The 26,256-nt window shown below is 40.0% G+C and overlaps 1 protein-coding gene across 1 annotated transcript in view; it reads right to left on the reverse strand.

Annotated features, from left to right (window-relative positions):
- Positions 1–26,256, reverse strand: part of GALNT9 (polypeptide N-acetylgalactosaminyltransferase 9) — a 307,798-nt gene that overhangs the window by 216,449 nt on the left and 65,093 nt on the right. Inside the window, exon 2 of the mRNA XM_043977028.1 lies at positions 7,059–7,239. Within this exon, the coding sequence (XP_043832963.1) occupies positions 7,059–7,239 (181 nt within the window). The remainder of the gene's footprint in view (positions 1–7,058; positions 7,240–26,256) is intronic.

The raw sequence follows: 26,256 nt of genomic DNA on the forward strand, positions 1-26,256 counted from the left end.
CCTCCTTCTACCCTCCAGGGATGAGCAGAACTTTCTATGCTAACAAATGTTAAGATCTCATTCTTTCAGAACTGATAAACTTCCTAGCTGATAGGCAGTGAAAGAACTGAGGTAAACTTAGGAAAAGGAGGGAGAAAAAATGTAATTGAAGAACTAAAAAAAAAAAAAACCTTCACTAAAGAGAACAGAAAGAAGTTCAGAAGGACAGTTTAGAAATTAGCAAATTGAATTTATTATGTTCTTAAATATATAACTTGTCTGTAGACAGAGCCAAGAGGGTGGATTGGAGGCAGTCACCCAGCTGAAGTCTCTCAATATTCCCCTCCAAACAACTTTATTTTCCCCCAAATAACTTTAAAATCAAATTTTGGAGCAGCTGAGTCAACAAAAGTTCAGTGAGAGACATTTTTCCATCCTAAAAAAAACTTAAGAGGTTGGCAGAAGTCTGACACCCAGATGCAGACCTTTCCAGAGCCCATACATGCAACAGTGGCAACATCAGCTGCAGCAGTAGCATCTTTAGTAGCTCTCAGCCCAGAGATGGTAAGGGTGATCAGACAACTGGTTAGAAAGAGGTCACAGGAGACCTTTGCTAGTATTACTGATACTGATTGTCAACTCTATTTCCCCTACACACTGCTAGGTCAGAGTTCCAGGACAAAGAGGAGTTTTGGTGGTCACAAGGTTGCAAGGAGCCTGGTCACAGTTCCAAAGCAAAGAGGAATACTAGCACTTGTGACTGCAGGGGACCAGGTGTCCTTCCTAGATATCAGGGCAATATTCCTTGATAATTTAAAAAATATGAATCTTGCCTCTTTTTTATGATGTACAGAGTACATCAGAAGTACAGAACACAGAGCAGAAGAACAGTAACCACACCTCTTCCAGGATCATACCACCTTGAAAGCACCAAAAACTTGCAGGCCCCCAGAACTAGCTCCAAAAACAATAGCATGAAAAAGCCCAAAGTTTGGGTCAGTGCCTCTCCACCCCCAGGTGAACAGAGCCCAACTTTAACATACAGTTTAAAGTCAAGAAATAGTTTGGAAAAATAAGCAAATAAGAACAACAACAAAAATAATTTGACCACAAAAAGCTAATATGATGGCAGGGAAGACTAGGAAAACAGCTACCAAAAAGCCTCAAAGAAAAATGCCAATTGTACCCAAAACAAGAATTCCTGGAAGAGTTAAAGGGATGAGAGTGGTAGGAAAGATGGAGAAATAAATGAGAGTGATTCAAGAAAGATATGGAAAGAGAATTAATAGCTTGGTAAAAGAGGAACAAAAATTCACTGAAGAAAAAAACCTCCTTAAAAAGCCAAATTGGCCAAATGGAAAAAGAAATACAAAAGTTCAATGAAGAAAATAATTCCTTAAAAATTAAAATTGGCCAAATGGAAGCTAATGACTATAAAAAACATCACAAAAGAATAAAACAAAGTTAAAAGAATGAAAAAAAATGAAAATGTGAAATATCTCAACAGAAAAACAACTGACCTGGAAAATAGATTGAGGGGAAATGATTGAAGAATTATTGGACTACCTGAAAGCCATAAAAAGGAGCAAGATTCATATTTCAAGAAATTATCAAGGAAAATTGCCCTGATATCTTAAATCCAGAAGGTAAAATAAAGATTTAAAGAAACCACCAATCACTTCCTGAAAGAGATCACAAAATGAAAACTCCCAGGAATATTATAACCAAATTCCAGAGCTCCAAGGTCAAGGAGAAAATATTGCAAGCATCCAAAAAAAACCCCAATTCAAGTATTGTGGAGCCATAGTAAGGATCACACAAGATTTAGTGGGTTCCATGTTAAAGGAGCAGAGGGTTTAGAATATGACATTCTGGAAGGCAAAGGAGCTAGGATTACAACCAAGAATAACCTACCTACCAAGACAGAGTGTAATCCTTCAGGGGAAAATGGATATATAATGAAATAGAAAACTTTCAAGCATTCCTCTTTTTCTTTCTTTCTTTTTTTTTTTTTTGGTGGGGCAATGAGGGTTAAGTGACTTGCCCAGGGTCACACAGCTAGTAAGTATCAAGTGTCTGAATCTGGATTTGAACTCAGGTCCTCCTCAATCTACTGTTCCACCTAGCTGCCCCCAAGCATTACTGATGAAAATAACAGAGTTGAATAGAAAATTTGACATTCAAAAGAAAACTCAAGGGAAACATAAAAAGGTAAATATGAAAGAGTATATAATAAGGGACTCAGTAAAGTTAAACTGTCTATACTTCTATATGGGAAGATGATACATACAACTCCTAAGAGCTTTAGTATTGTTGGGTAGTTAAAAGGAGTTTACATAGATAGAAGGCATGGGTGTGAGTCAATTATGTTGAAAGGATCTCCCCCGCAAAAATGAAAGGGTGAGAAAGAGAGGTGCACTGAGAGAAGGAGGAAGGGAGAGGTAGAATGGAGAAATTTTTTCATATAAAGAAGTACACAAGGAAGAGATTTTTACAATGGAAGAGGAAATAGGGATGGGTGGCAATGGTTGAATTTCATTCTCATGGGAATTGGTTCAAAGAGGGAAGAACTTTTGTATATGTGTGTATATATATATGTGTGTGTGTGTATGTATATCTATATATGTGTATATACACATATACATATATTTATACATAATATATATATACACACAGAGTTGTGTATAGAAATGTAGCTTATACAATGTGGAAATATGAAGGGAAGGGGATAAGGGAAAGGAGGCAATGATTAAGAGAGGCAGTAGTGAGAAGCAAAATGGACTTTTGAGAAGAGACAGAGAGAAGAAAATGAGATGAAGGGAAATACACAGTAATCATAATTATGAATGTAAATGGGATGAGCTCACCCATAAAATGGAAGCAGATAGCAGAATGAATTAGAAGTCAGAATCCAATAATGCTGTTTACAAGAGACACACTTGAAACCGAAGAACACACAGAGAGTTAAAATAAAGGGCTGGAGCAGAATCTAATATGCTTCAGCTGAAGTAAAAAAGGCAGGGGTAGCAATCATGATCTTAGATGAAGCAAAAGCAAAAATAGACCTAATTAAAAGAGATAATCAGGCAAACTACATTATGCTAAAAGGTACCACAAACAATGAAATAGTTTAAGAAATTTTTGCTGCAAGTTTCTGTGATATAGACCTCATTTCTCAAATATATATTGAATATGGAACTGAGTCAAATTTAAAAAACTAAAAGCCATTTCTCAATTGATAACTGGTCAAAGGATATAAACAGGCATTTCAGAAGAAGACATCAAAGTGATCTGTAGTCATATGAAAAAATGCTCTAAAACACTATTTATTTGAAAAATGGAAATTAAACCAACTCTGAGGTACCACCTCATACCTATCAGAAATGACAAATGTTGGAGGGGATGAGGGAAAAATGGGTAAACTAATAAAATGCTGGTGATATTGTGTATCCCAAAGAGATCAAGGAAAAAGGAAGATGCCCAATATCTATAAAAATATTTATAGTAGCTCTTTTTGTGGTTGCAAAGAATTGGAAAATAAGGGCATGTTCATCAATTGGGTAATGGCTAAACAAGTTGTGGCATATGATTGTGATGAAGTACTACTGTACTGTAAGAAATGATGAGGGGAGGTGGTTTCAGAAAAAAGAGCAACATGGCAAGACCTATATGAACTGATGCAAAGTGAAGTGAGAACTCAGAGATCATTGTGCACAGTAATAGCAATGTTGAAGCGATGATCATCTATGAAAGACTTGTCTACTTAGATCAATACAATGATCCGATACAATTTCAAAGGACTCATGATGAAAACAATGCTATCTAAACTCCAGAGAAAGAACTGATGAACTCTGAGAGCAAATTCTAATATACTTTTCTTGCTATCTTTATTAGGGTTTTTTTTTGCTTTGTATGTGGGGGTATAGCTAATATGAAATTATGTTTTGCATGATTTCACATGTATGATTGATATATTGTTTACTTTCTTAGTGGGTTTGAGACTGAGTGGAATGGTGGAAGAGAATGTGGAGCTCAAAATTTTAAAAGGGAAGAATGTTTAAAAATAAATTAAAATTGTTAAAAGGCAAAAATATGTATAACCTGTCTGCAATAAAACTCAAAATTTCATATCCTCTTTTTAATGTTATTTACATATGAAAATGGGCAGCTAGGTGGTACAGTGGATAGAGTGCCAGGCCTGAAGTCAGAGAGACTCATTTTCTTGAATTCAAATCTGGCTTCAAATACTTACTAGCTATATGATCCTGGGCAAGTCACTTAACCCTATTTGCCTCAGTTTTGTCACCCATAAAATGAGCTGGAGAAGGAAATGGCAAACTACTTCAGTATCTTTGCCAAGAAACCCCCAAACTGGGTCACAAAGAGTCAGACACAACAGAAATGACTAAACAACACATAAGAAAATGTGTCAATGTTTGTCATTTAAAAAGAGGCAAATGTAACTGGCTAGTTTTGCAAGCTGTAATCAGCTCTGATACAGGGTCAGACCAGTGAGGGATATCAAAGAAGTTGTGACAAATTCCCTACCCTCAGGAAGCTCACAGTCTACTTGAAGAACAATGTACAAACTGATTAAGCAATCAGCCTGTCAGGTAAATCAAGACTGCTGGTGATTAAGAACCCCCAAAGTGGAATGGACAATAACTTCAAAAATACAGCTTATTCTATCTGATAGCATGTACGTTCTTTGGAAACAGATACTTTGTTCTCTCCTTCTCTCCCTCTCTTTCTTCTTCCTTCCTTCCTTCCTTCCTTCCTTCCTTCCTTCCTTCCTTCCTTCCTTCCTTCCTTCCTTCCTTCCTTCCTTCCTTCCTTTCTTTCTCTCTCTTTCCTTCCTTCCTTCCTCTCTTCTTCCCTCCTTTCCTTCCTCTTCCCCTTTCTCCTGTGAGAAATAATTCTTTTTTTCTTTTTTTATTAATAAAGTATTTTTCCCATTACATGTAAAGATAGTTCAACTTTTGCTTATACGAGCTTTCCAATTTCAGATTTTTCTCCCTCCCTCCCCTCCCCCCCCTCCCCTAGAAAGCAGGTAATCTGATATAGGTTACACACACACACACACACACACACACATATATACACATACATATATACACATAATAACATTAAACATAGAAAAATAATTCTTAATAATTGATATCTTGGGGGATCCAGTGATCTCCTGTTCTGTCTTAGTCCTTTCTCCCCCCTCCCATACTTTCTCTCTCTGTCTCTGTCTGTCTGTCTGTCTGTCTCTCTCAGGTCTAGTTAGTTCTCCTTGAAAGCAGGATTCATCTGGATAAAACCCAACCCAAGATTACAAAGAACCTTGGGAGGAGACAGTTCTTTTTGTTTAGATAGATGAAGGACTTTACTGATAAGAGTGCACAAATCACACCTAGGTGGAAACTATTTTGTCCTGATCAGCTCCAGTGGGGATTTACATTTTTTCTCTGATGTCATCTTCACCAAGAATTGAGTGACCTGAGTCATGTATACTGTGTAATTTAGGATTCTAAATGTGGATTCTAATCTGTTCCCCCAGTTTTGGGGGAAACTGACTAAAATCACTGATAAAACGAGTTTAGGTTTTTAAGGGTTTATTGAAAAATAGAAAGAAAAAGATTGAGAACAGAATTCCAACAGCCTGGCATTCCTATCTTTCCTCAAATTTCCTGTGAAGTCCTCTGCCGCCACCACCACCATCAAGTCTGGAACCCCAAAAAAGCGAGAGCTCTCTGCGCAGGCTCCCTTTCCTCCTTCCTGTCTCCTCCCAGAAAATAGGAGGCTCCTCAAGTTGATTGGCTGGTAGCCTTGATAGGCAGCACCCATGAGCAAACGTCATTTCCTGACGCCAAGGAAAAGCCACATGGCCTTGCCCTCTGAGGCATTTTCCTCATGTCGGAGCTTTCCCACAGCAAGTCTCCAGTAGGTGGCATCATTCCAATTATTACAATACCCAGACTTCATTTTAATATAATATCTCCAAATCATGTCAACCAATTAGGTTTAATTGCTATGTGAAGGACCTCCTACAATTAGAAGGGTATATAAAGGAAGACCCCACTACCATTAAGGTTTTTTGGTCTGAGAGAAATGGATTATTAAATCTGCCAAAATATTAATAAAATGATTAAAATACCCAGAAACTTTGTCTCTCATATTTTTAATCATTACACTCCCTCCCTTCTGTCCTTCCTCCCTCCTTTCCTACTTCCCTTCCCCTTCCCCTTCCCCTTCCCCTTCCCCTTCCCCTTCCCCTTCCCCTTCCCCTTCCCCTTCCCCTTCCCCTTCCCTTCCCTTCCCTTCCCTTCCCTTCCCTTCCCTTCCCTTCCCTTCCCTTCCCTTCCCTTCCCTTCCCTTCCCTTCCCTTCCCTTCCCTTCCCTTCCCTTCCCTTCCCTTTCCTTCCCTTTCCTTTCCTTTCCTTTCCTTTCCTTTCCTTTCCTTTCCTTTCCTTTCCTTTCCTTTCCTTTCCTTTCCTTTCCTTTCCTTTCCTTTCCTTTCCTTTCCTTTCCTTTCCTTTCCTTTCCTTTCCTTTCCTTTCCTTTCCTTTCCTTTCCTTTCCTTTCCTTTCCTTTCCTTTCCTTCTTCCTTCTTCTCTTCTCTCCAGCACCTAGCTCAGAATCTAACACATAGTAGATGTTTAATAAATACTTGTTTCTTGATTGACTACTCAGGGAAGGGGGACGACAGTTGTGTCTGGAGTAGTCAGGGTAGGCTTTCTGGAGAAAAGGGGCTTGAGCCAGGTTTTCAATAATGTGTATAATTTTGTGAAGAAAAGAATCAAGAAAAGAATACTTCAGCAAGGGAAAATAACATACACAGAGACAGAAATTAGTACAATGTATAGAGGAATATGCAAGAGATTTGGAAACAGAATTATCTTTCTGGGAGGATACAGGTCACTGTACCCACTAACCTGAGTCCCACCATCTGTTATTGGCAACATAATATGGTTGAATACCATCTGATAAGAAAGCAGGGATCCTCAAGGGCTCATGGCTGATCTTTAAGGCTTCTCTCCCTTCCTCCCCTGCCCCTCCCCAAGTCAGGGAGTAAAGTGATGACTCCCACTTACTTTTTGGGTCTGTAGTCTGGGATGCTCCTGTCGAGGGAGATCCGGTCGCTCAGCTGGGCATTGTAACCATACTCTTCATATTTGGTTTCAGACTCATGGCTGTCATCTCGGAGTGTGGCTGCCATGCCACCCTGGCCTAGTCCTCCCGGCCCTTCCACCAGACCCATGGGCTTGGCTAGACCTAGGGAGGGAAGACAAGAATGAATCCCAGAAGCCAGTACTATTTCTTCCTCCACACATTGGGGTGGGGGAGGGGGTGACAAAGAAGCAGGACTTTGAAAAGGGGAAATTTAGGCAGTGTGGTATATGCAGTGGGGAAGGCACTAGATTTGAAGCAATAGCCTTTCTGAGAGAATCTCTGTTCAAATCTTGGCTCTACCACTCTACAACCTGTGTAACCTGGACAAATCACTGCCATCCACTAGACCTCAATTTCCCCATTCATAAAATAAAAGGGTTGGGCCAGATGACTGCTAGGATTCCTCCTTCCATATTTAAAGTGTGTGTGAGTATGGGGGAAGGAACAACATTTATCAAGTGCCTACTATGTGCTAGTCACTGTGCTAAGCACTTTATAAGTATTACCGCATTCAATCCTCACAACAACACTGTGATATATATATATATATATATATGATTAATTTATACATAGGTATTTAAATTTTTTATTTTGAACTAGAAAATCATTAACAGATGTGAAATTTTCATATCCCAAAGGTTAAAAAAAGAAAATGACATATGAAATTGAATCTATTATATATAACCTGTTTTTAAACTTTCTTAAATTTAATGTAGAGTATAAGTTATATCAATTTAATGGGGGCAGCTAGGTGGAGCAGTGGATAAAGCACTGGCCCTGGATTCAGGAGGACCTGAGTTCAAATCCGGCCTCAGACACTTGACACTTACTAGCTGCGTGACCCTGGGCAAGTCACTTAGCCCTTATTGCTCTGCAAAAAAAAAAATTAACATAGTGATCCAGTATTGTTCATAAGTCTCATTGAAGTCCCTAATATGTACAAGATCCTAGGTGCTATGACTACAAAGAAAAAAAATGAAAAGGTTCCTAAACTCAAGGAGTTTATATTTTATCAGGAGAGACAACTTGCACATATATAAGTGAATTTGAAATTAAAAAAAAAAACTGGGGGGCAGCTGGGTGGTGCAGTGGATGGAGCACTGGCCCTGGAGTCAGGAGTACCTGGGTTCAGGTCCAGCCTCGGACAGTTGACACTTGTCGACTGTGTGACCCTGGGCAGGTCACTTGATCCCGGTTGCCTCACTTAAAAAACAAACAAACAAACAAACAAACAAACAAAAAAACTGGACCCATTATTTCATTGGTATAGGGAACTGTCAGTGAAGAAAGTTCATTGAACCAACGTGACTCAAGCTGTGGTCTTTGAGAATCACTCGAGAGACACTGTGGGATTCAGTAATTTGCACAAAGCCAGTATGTAGCAGAGATAGGTACTGGGATCCATGTATTCTTGACTGTTGAGCTCTCTGTGTTATAAATATAAGCTAAATGTAGGAGGGCAAGGAAGATTTAGGAAAGGCTTCATGTGGGAGTTAGTTCAGTTTGCCTGAACTCTGGGACATGGATCCTTGGAACAATGGATGAAAAATGCTTTGTTAGCATGTAAAACAATTTATAAATGAATGCACTTTGTGAGGCTGCATGACATCATAACAAGAGGGCCAGACCTTGAATTAGAAGGTTTGAGTTCTGGTCCTGGCCTTACCCTTGATAATTCTTCTCTCAGCCTCAATTTCCTCATCTGTAAAATAAGGATATAATAAATCAGCCACTAGGTTCACAGGATTGTTGCAAGGAAAGGGTCTAATGTTCCTCCTCAACCTGGCTCCAACCAACATCTCCAGGCAATTATATTATCATCCCACCCCCTGTTTATGTGGCAGAGTAGATATAAATCTAGGGCTCAGAGTTAGAGAAATGAGCTCAAATATTTACTAGCTGTGTGATCTTGGGCAAGTCATTCATCTTCTCTGGGTCTCAGTTTACTTAACTGTAAAAATGAAGGGATTGGCCTTGATTACCTCTAATATTCCTTCCAGCTCTAAATGTATGATATTCTGATTCTATGTATTGTACATTTTGGTCAAACTGTGCTCCTGGATGTTCCCTGAAATTGAAATTCTGTCTTTTACCTTTGCACATCTCCATAAGCCATCCTCCCTTTCTCTTATCATGTGTGTAAGACACTTTCTCATCCCTTTTACTTCTTCCTTCCTTCCTTCCTTCCTTCCTTCCTTCCTTCCTTCCTTCCTTCCTTCCTTCCTTCCTTCCTTCCTTCCTTTCTTTCTTTTTCTTTCTTTCTTTCTTTCTTTCTTTCTTTCTTTCTTTCTTTCTTTCTTTCTTTCTTTCTTTCTTTCTTTCTTTCTTTCTTTCTTTCTTTCTTTCTTTCTGCAAGGCAATGGGGGTTAAGTGACTTGCCCAGGGTGAGACAGCTAGTAAGTGTCAAGTGTCTGAGGCCGGATTTGAACTCAGGTCCTCCTGAATCCAGGGCTGGTGCTTTATCCACTGTGCCACCTAGCTGCCCTAATCATTTTTCTAGCTGACAGGTTATCAAATACTTGAAAACAGCCCCTAATATCTCTGACAACTCTTCTATTTTCCAGTCTAAACATTTCCAGTTTTTTTCACTAGGTTCTCATATGGCATAAACCAGAGACCTCTCACCATCTTGATTGCCTTTCTTTGGAAACTCTCCAGATTATCAATGTCCTTACTAAAATAGGGCTTCTGGAACTATATGGAATGTTTCAGATGTGGCTGCCTTTAAATTCAGAATTTCATAAAGAAAAAGTTGGAAAAAATCTTCTATTTCTTTAGTGACACAAACTCACCAAGACAGAGTAAGCAAAAACTCCAGGCTCCTATACCCTCCTGGGAGGGAATTTGGGGGTATGGAAGTAATAAGTTGCCTTGCTTAGGTCCTAAAGGAACCATTGTTAGGATGACAGCTGGGGCCCAGAGAGGCAATTCGTGTAACACATGGAACCCTGACTCGGTAGTTGGGAGGGAGAGACTGGGGATGAAGGGAAAAATCTAGGCAAAGATGAATATGTCTGTACATGGATGCCTTGCCCACTCCCTCTGCACATAATTTAACCTTGCAACCAAATCAAAACTGTGACTTACTCCCAGCTTATAGGGTGCCTGCATTTCATAAGGTTCACAGAATTTATCAATGTCCTTCTTTAAATATGCCACCCGATGCTTCATTTAAATATATACACACACATATACACTGCTTGGTGTTTATATAAAGTTTGGGGAGGTTACATTTGGTGGAGAGCAGAATAATTATAGGGCATGCAAATTACTCCCACTTCTCATTCATTTTTCATTTAAATATTGGGAAAATGTAATTACACTATTTTCACATCTGTCTCTACTTGTATTTGCATCTTCCATAAAATGAATCTACAAGTAACGCATTTCCAAATTATGACTGCTACACATCCCAGACCAGGGAGGAGAGAGGAGGACAAATTCTTGGGCATCTCAAGAATGCCTACGCTGTTGGAAATCACTGTGTAAATTCTTCAGTTATATGTCTCTCAGTGTTATAGCAGTGTTTCTAACAAATTGCCTCATCATGGGGTCCAGACTCTTCAAAGTTCCATTTGAAGATCTCTGCAATCAGCCTCCTCTTCCCCTATTCAATGTCACATCCTATAACTGGCTGAGTATTTCCTCTTTTTTCCATCTTTGCTGATCTCCATACTTACCTGGAGTAAATCAGACTTACTGCTTTCTCCAAGATTTTGCTTATTTTATATATAAATATATATTGCAGGGCAATGAGGATTAAGTGACTTGCCCAGGGTCACACAGCTAGTACGTGTCAAGTGTCTGAGGCCAGATTTGAACTCAGGTCCTCCTGAATCCAGGGATGGTGCTTTATCCACTGTGCCACAAGATTTTGCTTTTGATGTCCCTTCCACCTGGAATAACTCCTTCTCCCCTCTTTCCACTATCCCAAGTCTACCCTTCCTCCAAGGATCAGCTAAATATTTTAATCCACTGTTTTCCCCAATGTACAGTGATGATAATGATGAGGATGAAGATAATGACAATTATATAATAATTTAAGATTTATAGCCAAATTGGTCTTGCTTTTCGCTGTGTATCACATTCTATCTCCTGTCTCTTCAGGTGCAGAAACTAAATGGATTCTCACTAATTTTCCTACATCTAAGGAGTCTTATCCTTAGCCTGTTGTCTGAGGTTCCTTTTAAGGATGGCATCTGGGGGCAGCTAGGTGGCGAAGTGGATAAAGCACTGGTCCTGGATTCAGGAGGACCTGAGTTCAAATCTGGCCTCAGACACTTGACACTTACTAGCTGAGTGACCTTGGGCAAGTCACTTAACCCTCATTGCCCCACATAAAAAGGATGGCATCCACCACCAGGCTCCATCTTTTCCCCATATCTTGCTTAGAGAAAGGGTCCAGGGAAACTTACAGAAACTTCTCCAACACTAGAGTTTTACCCTTGCTGAAGCCTGCTGAACCCTGGAACAGAGTTTCAGTGAGTGTAAATCAACTCTTTCTTGAGCAACTTGGAGTGTGAGAGACTAAACTCCTTTTTGGAAAATGTCAGGTTAAGGGAAGGTATTGAACCATCTCCCCAAACATAATATCAAGATAATGGAATGTGATACATGAGATTCAGCAGATACTCAGGTGCAATGTCAAAGCATAGCCCCTCTATGAGGGACCGCCCCTCTGGACAAAATTTTTCTCTCTCCCTTTTCTATATTGTTATTTACATATTGTTTGTTAGTATAGGGTGTGTTTCATTAAGATAAACCCTGTTCCTAGAAGAAACAAAGGGGGGAAACTGTCAAGATAATGGAATGTGATAGATGAGATTTGGCAGATACTCAGGAGACCACCTGAGTAGATTACTGGCTGATTTGACTGGATTAGTAGTTGACTAGATTCTAAGCACATCTGGCTGGTACTTGAGAGTACTTAAAAAATATGGTTCTCACAATTTAAAAAAACTTTGAACTTCTGGCCCAGTCAACCAGCCAGCTTGAAGAACCTCCCATTTATGTGAGGGGACAGGAAGGAGGAAGGAGAGCCTGTGCAGAGAGCACTGTCTCTTTTGGGTTCCTGACTTCCCCATGGTGGCAGCAGAGGAATAGACAGAGGAGTTGAGGAAAGATAGGATTGCCAGGTTGTAGGAATTCTGTTCTCAGTCTTTCTCTTCTTTTACTATCTTTCAATAAATGCTTAAAAACCTAAACTTGCTTTATCAGTGATTTTAGTCAGTTTCCCCCCAAACTGGGGGAACAGATTAGGACCCACATTTAGAATTTTACATTACACAATAATCAATGCTGGAATTCCCCAAAGCATGAATCAGGATGGGCTAGTATTTTCCTGAGCTTCTGAAAGTCTAAGGGAAGGAAAGAAATGTTCTGTATGTGTGTGTGTGTGTGTGTGTGTGTGTGTGTGTGTGTATATATATATATATATATATATATATATATCTGTATATATATATCTGTATATATATATCTGTGTATATATATATATATCTGTATATATATATATATATATATATCTGTGTGTGTATGTATAGGTATGTGTGTATACATATGTATGTGTGTATGAATATATGTATATATGTATATGTGTAGTGATGTATGTATATGTATGTGTGTGTGTATGAATATGTATATCTTGTCACTGGACCGACATGGCTCTGGAGGAGAGAGTGAGGTTGGTGACATTGCACAGCCCTCCCCAACTCAAATCCAATTCACTGCAAGTCATGATATCACCTCCCTGATGTCATGGTCCTCTTTGAGAATGAAGGACAAGCAACAACAAGAGTCTACATACTCAATAAGATAATTTGTCTTTGGCTGGGCATGGTGGCACATGCCTATAATTCTGGCCACTGAGAAGATGGAGGCAGATGGATCACTTGAGCTTGGGAGTTCGAAGTTGCAGCTCAGGGATCTGTAATAAATTTAGCACCAATATTGTGAACTTCCAGGAACAGGAGACCACCAGGCTGCCTAAGAAGGTGCAAACTGGTCCAGGTTAGAAACAAAGAAGGTCAAAGCTTCCATGCTGATTAGCAGTGAGAACATGTGTGAGTGTTTACTGTACTTCTAGCCTAGATGAGATAGAGATCAGACTCAAAATGTGTCACCCCAAGTCCATAATCTCTTTTGTGTACTTTATACTTGACAGCAGTATTGATAAAGGGTCCACTCACGATGAACTAGATGCTAACCAGCCCACTAGAAGAAGGAAAATTTGCCCACCTTCCACTATAGAACACTAAATATATTACCCACCAGGTCTCTTGGGATCTTTTAAAACTTTGAAACAAATAAATGAATAATTGAAAAAAAAATATGCTCATACTATGCATTGTGCTAAGCTTGGGCAATACCTACACAGTCAATGAATCAATCAGTACACATTTACTGTGTATCAACTATATTCAAGGCACTGTGCTAAGTGATGGGGATACAGAAGGAGGCAAAAGACAGTTCCTGCCCTCAAGGAGCTTACAAACTAATGGAAGAGACAACATGTAAACAAATACCATATATACAAACAAGCTACCTACAAGATAAATAGGAAATAATTAACAGGGAAAGCACTGCAGTTAAAAGGGGGGTAGGGTTGGGAAAAGCTTTCTGTAGAAGTGGAATTTTTGTTGGGAATTAATGGAAGCCAGAGGTAGCTAGGTGGTACGGTGGACAGAACACTGGGCTTGGAGTTAGGAAAACTCATCTTCATGAGTTCAAATCAAGCCTCAGACGCTTACTAGCTGTGTGACCCTGGTAAGTGGCTAAACCCTTTTTGCCTCAGTTTCCTCATCTGTTAAATGAGCTAGAAAAGAAAAAGGCAAATCACTCTAGTATCTTTGCCAAGAAAACCTCAAATGAGGTCACAGAGAGTTGGACATGACTGAAAAAAATTACTCAACAGCAACAACAACAAGGAAGCCAGAGAGATAAGTTAATAGAGTTGAGGGATGGAGTGTCTGCCCCTCAAGGCACTTACATGTCCTGATTAGTTCAAACAATGAATCCCATGAATATGTTACATATATTTGAATTCCCAGTGCATATTTCCATTGGGCTAGAACCAATGGCCACATTTTACCTAATTAAAACTTGGAATAGTGTTAAGGAACTAGGGACAAAGGAAAAGAACCTATATGTTCTAAAATGTTTATAGTTGCTTTCTTTGTGGTGGCAAAAAACCCTGGAAATTGCAGGATGCCCATCAATTAATGTCTAAACAAATTGTGATATATGATTGTGATGGAATACTACTATGCTATAAGAAATGACCTTAGAAAAACATGGAAAGACTTGCACAGAATAATGAAGATAGAAATAAGCAGAATCAAGAGAACATTGTCTACTGCAACAGCAATATTGTTTTAAGAACAACTTTGAGTAAAGAAATCATTTTGACTATTAGAAATACTCAAATTAACTAGAATGGACATATGAAGAAAGACATTATCTGCATCCAGAGAAAGAATTGATAAATAGAAGTTTGTTTAGAATAATTTACACACACACACACACATATGTATTTATATGTATACCTATTTGTGTCTAAGGAAGCCATCTCTGGGGCAGGGAGCAGGGAGGGAGGGAAGAAAAAAAGGGCAAAAAGGAAATTTCCATGATAACTTTGTTGTGTATTTAAAAGGAAAAGTGGGGCAGCTAGCTGGTGCAGTGGATAGAGCACTGGCCCTGGATTCAGGAGGACCTGCGTTCAAATCTGGCCTCAGACACTTAACACTTACTAGCTGTGTGACCCTGGACAAGTCACTTAATCCCAATTGTCTAACCAAAAAACAAAAACAAAAAACCAAACAAAAACCAAACAAAATAAAACAACAAAAAAAGGAAAAGCAAGTTGTGCATAGTGGATTTGTGGTTTCATTGTGATCATCTTTCTGTTGTATTATATTATGGAAATATTTGTTTTATTCCATTAATTTAAAAATTAATGAATAAATTTTAAAAACGAATAGTTTGAACTTGAATACCTGTGGCCACTTCATGTTATTCATTGTGAATACTAAGCAGGACCTAGCAGCATACCCTAATAGGGAAAGACAGCACAAACAGGGGGTTGGCAGCCAGGGAGGAGAGTTTTAGATACTGAAGTCAGAGGTTCCATAAGACAATTGATTAACATGTCCTCTCCAGCAATGGTAGTGCCAACTTGATTACTGTTCTCCGAGCTAGAATTAGAAAGCTCTGGCAAAGCTGGACCAATCCCATAAAATAATTATCTAATTTTGCTGGACAAAGAGAGATTATACAAAGGGAATCACCAAAGTCATGGACTCTGAAGGCATAGGAAATCTACAATGAATATGCCACAAAACACATGTACTGTTAGCTCCCCAAGGAACATGGAAATCCATCAGCAATGACCTCCATATGATGAAAATAGTATTTTAACCACATTCCTAAAAATACAGTGCACACATATTCCTGGGAAGAAGGCAGCATTGGATTAATTACACTCGTACCCCTGTACACATGAGGATTTCCCAACTTGTAGGAGAGAGAGAGAGACAGAGACAGAGAGAGAAAGACAGAGAGAGAGACAGAGACACTGAGACAGAGAGATAGAGACAGACAGAGAGAGTCAGAATCAGACAGAGACAGAGAGAGAAGAGAAGGGAAGGGAAGGAAAAGGAAGGCAATGGAAGGGAAGGAAAAGGAAGGGAACAGAAGGGAAGGGAGGAGAGGAGAACAGAAGAGAGACAGAGAAAGAAGAGAGGGAAGGAGGGGGAAGGATGGAGGGAGAGAGAACACAAGAGCAAGGTTAAGCCTCCCCTCCTATTCTTAACTCTATAGCAGGGGTTCTTTTTGGGGGGCAGTGCAATGAGGGTAAAGTGACTTGCCCAGGGTCACACAACTAGTAAGTGTCAAGTGTCTGAGGCTGGATTTGAACTCAGGTCCTCCTGAATCCAGGGCTGGTGCTTTATCCACTGTGCCACCTAGCTGCCCCCAATATAGCAGGAGTTCCTAACCTTTTTTGTGATCTTGATCCCTTTGCTTGCCTGTTAGATCTCTGAAATCTTCACAAATATGTTTTATTGCCTCCATTCATATGATAAATTTCAGGGTAATTTTTTTTCTCTCCCATCCAAGTTCATGTTATTTAGTTGTTTCAGTAGTATCTGATTCTTCTTGACTCCATTGGGTGTTTTATCAGCAGAGATACTAGAGTGGTTTGCCACTTCCTTCTTCAGCTCATTTTACAGATGAGGAAACTGAGGCAAGCAGGGTTAAGTGACTTTCCCAGGGTCACACAGCTAATAAGTGTCTGAGGCTACATTTGAACTCAGGAAAATGAGTCTTCCTGATTCCAGGTCTGGTGCTCTATCCACTGTGCCACCTAACTGCCCCTAATTCCAAGTTTATAGATTCCCCCCATCCTAAAATCTATCCATGGACCCCTTTGGAATTTGTGTATGCCAGGTTAAGAACCCTTGGACTAGAAAAAGGAAGGGCAAAGTGGAAACATGGAAGCCTCTACTCCTCCCCTTGGCTTCAGGGAAAGGAAGGAAGGGAGAAAAGTCAAAAGCCCATCCATGGATACCCCCCAGGGGCTACCATTCAACTAGAACCTTGGAAGGGAAGAGGGAGGGAAGAAGAGAAAGGCCTTGGAAGACCTGGTCAAAGACATGCCTGTTGCTTCTAGTCAAATCAGATCACATAATTCTAGTCTTGTGCCTGCCTCATAGGATCCACAACTCTAGCTTAGCTTCCCCTTATTGAAGGTGAAACAGTGCTGATAACCACATTGGGAGCTCTGACAGCAGAACAGATCAACACATTGAGGGGAATTGGAATTCTATTACATGAAAAGGTCATCTCTTAGGTGGCACAGTAGATAGAGCGCTGGGCTTGGAGTTAGGGAGACCTGGGTTCAAATCTCACTTCAGACACTTGTGTGGCCCTGAGCAAGTCACTGAACCTTTGTTTGCCTCAATTTCCTCAACTCTAAAATGGAGATCCTAACAACACCTACCTCATAGGGATATTGTGAGGATCAAATGAGATAATGTATGTAAAGTGCTTAGAACAGTGCCTGGCACATAGTAGGTGCAATATACATATTTATTCCTCCTCCCCCTTCCCTCAATCTACTTTGCAAGATGCACTGGAGGGGCAGCTAGGTGGCACTGCAGTGGATAAAGCATTAGCCCTGGATTCAGGAGGACCTGAGTTCCAATCCAGCCTCAGACCATTAACACTTACTAGCTGTGTGACCCTGGGCAAGTCACTTAACCCTCATTGCAGCCCCCCCCCCCAAGAAAGAGACACACTGGAAATCACAATATTTATTCAAAAGGGAACTATCATAACTGGAAAATAATAAAATACTTTTATGGGGGAAAAGGGAACTATCCTATTTTAAATCAGAAAGTTGCCCCTTCACCCCATCCCATTTGGAAATCATACATCATGTTGGGTGCTGGATGGTGGAGGGACAGGAGCAGGTTATTCTACCCCTCCCCCAATAGTTAAAAAGTATCATATACCAATTATGGCACCCAAGAGGCAAAACTGGAAACACTTCATACTGCAGATGAAGGTCTAGTCACTTAGGCACCTAATGAGATGTTTTATACACACACACACACACACACACACACACACACACACACACACACACACACGATAAAATAATGGGATTTGGCAGATGCCCAGGGGCCCACACCTGAAGATTGATTTGGAATTGATTGTGTTGGGTGAGACTGACTGACTGAGAACCTACTTAAGATTAATTAAATTGAGACCACACCTGGCTGGCCTTGAGTGGGGTGTTGTTCTCAGAGGCTGCGGACTATGATATCAATAGGAGACCACCCTAAACCAATCAGCTTGAAGGACCTCCCCTTCTGGGGAGAGAGACAAGAAGTAGGAAGATGAGGCTGGCTCTCTGTATTGGCCCTTTTCATGCCAGAACTTCAGGTTGGTGGCAGAGAGAGAGAGAGAAGAAAGTAGATAGGCTTTTCTTGCATTATGGTACTCCATGTGTTGTCTTTATTCAATAATAAATACTTAAAGCCTAAACTCTTGCTGAATTTATCAGTAAATCTTAGCTAGTTTCCCCCCCAAACTGGGGGGGGGGCAGGTAAGGACATACATTAGATTTTAAACATCACACACATAGATACACACACACACATACACACACACATATTATATATATATATATATACATATATATATATATATATATATATATACATATGTTTAATGAGAATCCTGAAGACTGTGACATATTCAAAGCAATATAACTCAATAGATATTTAGTGTTTGTCAGATGTGCAAGACTGGAGATAAGAGGCTATAAGAAGGAAAGATCAAGAGAATCCCTGGTTGATTAGATGATTCCCTTAATCAGCTTGATGGGATGTCAGGGCATAGGCCCATGTTGGAACAAGGCACCTGTCATGAAACCAGACATATGCCTCTTGCTGGTAGGGTACAAGGAACTCTTCTGATTTCTATGTGATGACTGGTGACTGACTAGAAGATGATTGGTGACTGAGACTGAGGAAGACAGCTTCTTGACAGAGGAAGCTTCCCCCTCTCTGGGCTATAAGAATGAGCCATGGAAAAGCATCCCAATCCCTCTCTTTCTGTGCTTTCTTTACGTTGAACTCCCTGACTAGAGAACAGCAAGTGGAGGGGTAGGGTTCTCTTCTCCCTGGCATTGGTGGTCACTGGCAGCAGCATGGCAATATTGCTTGTCTAGGAGAGACTGAGACTGGAGCCTCTGGGGTGCCTCATTCCCGGATATTTCCTTCTTCCTGCCTGGCTCTTTTTTGTGAGCACAGATCAATAAGGAACACTCCTGAAAATGGGAGTTACCTCAGGTATCACCTCACACATATCAGAGTGACAAATATAACAAAAAATAGAAAATATTGGATGGTGGAGGGGGTGTGAGAAAGCTGGGATGTTAATTCACTGTTGGTGGAGTTCTGAAAAGATCCAACCATTCTGGAGAGCAATTTAGAACTATGCCCAAAGGGCTATAAAATGTACATATCTTTTGATCCAGCAATATCATTGCTAGGTTTATATCCCAAAGACATCCCCCAAAAGATGAAAAGATCTATTTGTACAAAAATATTTCTAGCACCTCTCTTTGTGGTGGTTAAGAACTGGAAATCAAGGAATGCCCATCAATTGGGGAATGGCTAAACTAGTCATGAAATAGTGATGGTGATGGCATATTTTTATGCTATAAAGAAATGACAAGCAGGATGAATTCAGAAAGGTCTGGAGAGTCTTGTATGAACAGATGTATAATGAAGTGAACAGAACCAAGAAAACATTTTACACAGTGACAGTAATATTGTTTGATGAAGAACTGAATGACTTTACTATTCTCAGCCATACAATGGTCTAAGACAATCCCAAAGGACTAATGATGAAGCATACTACCCACCTCCAAAGAAAGAACTGATATTGATTGAACATAAACTGAAGTGTACTATTTTTCACTTTCATTTTTTCTTTTATTCAAGTTTTCTTACACAAAATGACTAATATGGTAATATTTTACATAATTGCTCATGTATAACCTATATCTGATTGCTTACAGTCTCAGGGAGAGGGAAGGAGGGATAAAATTTGGAACTCAAAAATTTAAATAAAAATGTTTATTATATTAAAATTTTTAAAAACAAAATAAAATGGGGTAGGGGTAGCTAAGTGGCACAGTGGAGAAAGCAGCAGTCCTAGACTAAGGAGGACCTGGGTTCAAATCCAGCCTCAGACACTTGACACTTACTAGCTGTGTGACCCTGGGCAAGTCACTTAAGCCTAATTGCCCTGCCAATAAAAACCAACAAAAATACACAACAACAACAACAACTTAAAATGGGAGTTGCTGAATGGGTAATCTTGAATTCAAGAGGTCCAGATTTCTTTTCTTTTCTTTTTTCTTTTTAGTGAGGCAATTGGGGTTAAGTGACTTGCCCAGGGTCACACAGCTAGTAAGTGTTAAGTGTCTGAGGCTGGATTTGAACTCAGGTCCTCCTGACTCCAGGGCCGGTGCTCTATCCACTGCGCCACCTAGCTGCCCCAAGAGGTCCATATTTCAATAGTTGGGCACCTAGAGGGAGAAGATATCTCTAACAGTATGCTTCTCAGCAGAGAAGGGGGCCCTCAATAGATGAATCTTAGAGGGTAAGGACAGAAGCCATGCAATGACTGGGCAAAAGATGTTGACCTTGATAACTCTTCATGGCAATTCCTATATGCTATTCAGACAGTTCTGGTCCCAGGCTAATGGGAAGTATATATTCATCAGGTCCAGAAAGACTATTTATCTTTTGGGGGGAGCATAATGAATACAATGTGATTATATTTGTTTTGAATCTGTATCAGTATCTTATTTGAAGGTAATGTTTTCTGTATTTATTCATGTGAACCCTTTGTGTCATATATTTCATGAGGGGGGTGGGTGGATAATAAAAATCTGTCCATACCCAATACCCAAATTATACAATGAATTCCTTTGAGGAAGGATGCCCCAATACCCACATATAGGAAAATGTCATATACACAAGCCATAGTTTAGCTTCAGTTTAAATACTTTCCTGAAGAAATATAGGTGGGATTATCGCTAAGCCAAAGATAAATTGACTCATTAAATTTCATGTGTAGTCCTTACCAGATCTTCATCAGTTTTAGATGTTCCTTCTTCCATCTTCCTAGGTAATAGCACAGTTGGCATTTGACAACAAACAACCCCTTTTAGGGGGATTCAGGGGGCCCTGGATAGAATGTAGGACCATATGAATACATAGTCTTTAGACAGGGATAACCTGGATAAGAATGAAAATAGTGCCCCCCTCAAAGTTGACTTTCTTCTTCTAATCTACATTCATAACCCAGCATCTTCCTACCTTGCCAGTCTTATTGCACTTTCTTCCCCACCATATACACACTTCGTGATCTGGTGACTCAGACCTCCTTGCTGTTCCTCAAGTGTGATGCTCAATCTCTTTACTCTGGGCATTTTCATGGGAGGTTTCCCATGCCTGGAATTATCTATATCTATCTCCTGATTTTCCTGGCTTCTTTCAAGTGTCAGTTAAAACCCCACCTTGTGCAGGGAGCCTTTTCTAATATCCCTTTACGCTAGTGCCCTCCCTCCATTGATTATCCTATATATCTCTTGTTTCTACATAGATATTTGCTTGTTCTCTCCCTTGTTAGATTGTGAACTTCTTGAAGGAAGGGACTGTTATTGCTTTTAGCACAGTGCCTGCACACCATAGGTATTTAACAAATGCTTGTTAAGCCTTGACTTGATATTCCATAAGAAAATCAGTTAAGGAAATTGTAATCTTTAGCTTGGAGAAGAGAAGATTTGACTGGTGTGGGTAGGGGTATAATAGTTGTCTTTTGTAGAGGGTCATGAGGAAGAGGAGAGAGAATTGTTTGACTTAACCACAGAAGTCAAAACTAGGCATTTGGGGGTAGATGTTGCAAAGAGACAATGCTAGATTTTATGTAAGGGGGAGAATATCTTCCTAACAAGGCTGCACCACAGTGGAATTACTTTGTCTTGAGAGATGGAAGGTTCCCCCTTGGAGGTCTTCAATCAAAGGTTGGATTTGAGGGTAGGCTGTAGAACAGATTCTAGATGGCCCATTCAAATGAGTCAAGTCTATAATTTTCTGACTGCAGAACCTTAGGTGGGATGTATCAGAAACACATTTTCCTGAAATCACTGTCAAAAGCATTATGCACACAGGTCTCACCCCTACTGAAAGTGTCAACCCACCTGCCATCTATCTAACCTAGAGTGGCTGGCCTTTCCTCAAAATACAACATGGTAAAGAGCTCAAAGGGAGAATATTCGGATGTTTCCCTTCACTGCACTGTGCCTCAAAGCCCCTAGCTCTGTACCAGTCTAGTCTTTGTTCAAAATTCACCTGGCATCATCATTATTGGGCATGATGTGGAAGGCTGGCAGGAGTCAGAAACTCATCTGTATCCTTAGTGAGTTAATGGCCCAGAAATCACTTTCCCTCCTTGGAAACTGAGAAAATGGATTATTGTAGCCACAGGTAGGAGGGATGCTGCTTCATTACTGAATCTTCCTCCCATCCCTATTCCATAATCAGAGTTAACCTTCCAAGCAGAGAAGGACATCCTAGTTTTCAAGGAGGATCCATAAGGAAGGTGAATCTTTTCAAAGCTAGATTCTGGTCAGTGGTTCCCAGAGACATTTGGCTAGCAGGGGCTGTTTGACTACTCTGGAGTATCTGAGATGCCCACTCCTGACCAATAGCTCTGGTGATAACCTTTGATTGGGTATTGAGATATCACTCATTTACTCAATCAATCAACAAGCATAAACTGCTAGCTACTGGGTAAACAAAGACAAAAATGAGACAGTCTTATATTCTCAAGGAGCTTATATTCTTTTTGGAGAAACAACATGTAGAAAATAAATGTATACAAAACACATGCCAGGTAATTTTTCATAGGAAGCACTAGCAGTCGGAAAGAAAAGCTCTAGATGTCACTTACACAACTAGGTGGCTCAGTGGATAGAGCACTAGACTCGGAATCAGGAAGACCTGAGTTAAAATCATGCTTTACTTGCATACTAGCTGTGTAACCCTGGTCAAATCACTTCTGCTTTTTCAGCCTCAGTTTCTTCATCTATAAAATGGGAATAATAATAGTATCTACCTCCCAAGGCGGCTGTGAGGATCAAATGAAATATTTGTAAAGCACTTTGAAAACCTTAAAGGGCTATATAAATTCTACCTATTATTAAGGTGAACCTTGAAGGAAACTAGGAATTCTAAAAAGCAGAGTGAGGAGGAATTGTATTCCAAGAATGGAGGACAGTCTACACAAAGGTGCAGACATGGAAGATAAAAGGCCTTATGTGAGAAAGATCAAGAAATACTACAGCTTGGTTGGATCATAGAGCATGTGAAGGGGTGTAATATATATTAAGCCAGAAAAAGAAGGTTGGAAACAAGTTGTGGAGGGCTTTAAATATCAAAAAGGAGGAGTTTGTATTTAACCCCAGTAGTTGGGAAAATTGACAAGGTTACTCATTAGCTGGGTTTTAAGTGGCATTATGGAAAGTACCCTTTCCATGGAAACTGGGAATCAGGAGAAGTGGGCTCTATTAAATTATAGGATTACTTGCTCTCAGAGTAGTAGCAACTACTCTAATACATAAGCCCAGAATGAGTATTTCACAAATTTACATTATCTAATCTTAATTGGGCCCTCACTGAAGCAAGGCAATCCTTCTTTTCCTCCCTAAGAGTCTATAACTCAGTCACCATAGCAACTGTTCCCAATCATCTCGTCTCTTACACCTCCATAATGCCCTTTGCTACAGTCTCTCAATTACTTGTTATTTCTCTGAAAAACTAGAGGCCAGTCACCCTAACCTTCTTTTTTTCCTTTTCCTATTTCATACCTCCTTGGCATTATCTTATTTTTTTTACCCCAGTTTCTGATGAAATGATAGCCCATTTCCTTCTTGAAGTGCACCTTTCTATATGTATCTTTGATCCCATTCCTTTTCATGTTTCCAGCAGATAACCTGCTATTATTCCCTTCTCTCTCTCTCTCTCTCTCTCTCTCTCTCTCTCTCTCTCTCTCTCTCTCTCTCTCTCTCTCTCTTTCTCTCTCTCTCTGTTAATCCTTGTCTATGTACTTGTTCCTTCAATCTTCCCAAGTTTCTCCCATCCTTAACAACAAAACAAAACAAACCCACTAAATTCCACCAACCTCATCAGTTGTCATCCTACGTATCTTCTCCTTTTATCAGCTTGAAGGAAGGGGTTGTTTTTGTTTTTCTTTGTAGCCCTAGCATTTTGCATAGTGCCTGGAACATAGCAAATGATTAATAAATGCTTATTAAGCACTGGCTTCACATTCCACAGGAACATCACTCAAAGGAACTGGGAATGTTAAGCCGACAGAAGAGAACCTTGCAAATACTGTCTTTACCCAGTGCCTCCATTTCTGCTCCTCTCATTCTCTTCTATACCCTCTGCTATCTAATTTTTGAACTAATCATTCAATAGCAACTGATCTCCATAAAGTTATCAGTGATTACTAATGGACAAATTAAGTGTCCTTTTCTCAATCCTCATCTTCCATCTAGCAACATAGGACACTATTAGCCATCCTCCCTTCTTGTGTCAAGATAATGGAATGTGATAGATGAGATTTGGCAGATACTCAGGAGCCCACCTGAGTGGATTACTGGCTGATTTGACTGGATTAGTAGTTGACTAGATTCTAAGCACATCTGGCTGGTACTTGAGAGTACTTAAGAAAGCATGGTTCTCAGAATCTAAAAAAAATCTTTGAACTTCCGGCCCAGTCAACCAACCAGCTTGAAGAACCTCCCATTTATGTGAGGGGACAGGAAGGAGGAAGGAGAGCCTGCGCAGAGAGCGCCGTCTCTTTGGGTTCCTAATTTCACCAGGGTGGCAGCAGAGGAGGAGACAGAGGAGTTGAGGAAAGCTAGGATTGCCAGGTTGTAGGAATTTTGTTCTCAATCTTTCTCTTCTTTTACTATCTTTCAATAAACCCTGAAAAACCTAAACTTGTTTTATCAGTGATTTTAGTCGGTTTCCCCCACAACTGGGAGAACAGATTAGGACCCACATTTAGAATTTTAAATTACACACTTGGGTACTTTGTTCTTTGAGTTTTGTGACATTGAAAGTCATCTAACATCTTTGAGCCTCAGTTTCTTCATCTGTAAAATGAGAAAATTGTACTTGATGGTCTCTGAAGTCCCTTCCAGGTCTAATTCTGTCATCCTGGGATCTAAAAATCTTATGACTTATGATCCTATAACCCATGAACCTCTGACTCTCCTGCATTCTCTTTCATCTCCGGGTTTTCATTACAATTTTCCTTCTTAGTTCTCCACCTATCCATCTGGTGGCTCCTTCTCAATCTCCTTTATAGTGAGTGTACCACTACCTGTGAGTGTATCATAAGGCTCTGTCTTTTTCTCTCAATGATCTCATCAATTTCCATGGGTTAAACTGTCATCTCCATGAAGAGGAGGACTTCCAGATCTATATATCCAGCACTTATCTTTCTCCTGAGCTACACTATAAATCTTCTATTATGTATTTCAAAATGGATGTACCATAGGCATTTGAAAGTCAACATATCTCAAGTAAACTCACTAGCTTTCTTCCCAAACTCCCCCCTCTCTCTCCCTCCCTCCCTCTCTTCTCCTTCCTCTCTCTTCCTTTTTCTCCTCTCTCTCCCCTTTCTCCCTCTCTTTTCTCTATTTCTTTCTTCTCCCTTTCTCTCTCCTCCTCTCTCTCCATATACATAGCTTTTATACATGTGTGTATATGTAAATGTACACATGCATATATATATATACATATATATATATATACACACACACACACATATATTATATTTGTATATATGTGTTGAATCCTACATTGGACTTTAATCTGTTTTTTCTTTGTATGCTCAGTTTTAGCACAATGCCTGACACATGGTAAATAGGGATAGGGACAAGACTTGTGATTTCATTGATATAGAGAACTTGTGGATTGGCACTTTCAGGTTGTCAGTTTTCCTGTAATTTATCATCTTAAAGAGTTGCCTAGGGAATCAAGAATTAAAATGACTTGCTCAGGACTACACACCCAGTCTCTATCAGAACTGGGATTTGAACCTGGGTTTTCTTGACCCTGAGTCCAGTTCTCAATTCACTATGCCATGGTTAATAGATGCTAATTTATCAATTATTCCAAAGACAGAATCCTTTCTGCCTCTACTGGGGCCTCTGCTCTCCAGACCCTCACCCTCATCCCAAACACCAGTACTGGGACAGTTAGGATAGTGGGGTGTGTGTGTGTGTGTGTGTGTGTGTGTGTGTGTGTGTGTGTGTGTTGAAAAGAGGGCTGAGGTGACAGCAGCTGAGATCCTTTGGTGTGGGTAGCAATTCGGGCTGGCACAGAAGATGCTGCTGGATTGAGATAAGGAGCCAAGCCTGAGTCCCAGCAGGTTGCAGGTATTTTAACCATTTTCTAGGAGCGAGGAAGATCTTAAATGGCTCCATAGCTTTTAAAACCCACAGATTTTATTTTATTTTTA

This window comes from Dromiciops gliroides, chromosome 1 (genome assembly GCF_019393635.1).
Source record: "Dromiciops gliroides isolate mDroGli1 chromosome 1, mDroGli1.pri, whole genome shotgun sequence".
Classification (NCBI taxonomy): Eukaryota; Metazoa; Chordata; class Mammalia; order Microbiotheria; family Microbiotheriidae; genus Dromiciops; species Dromiciops gliroides.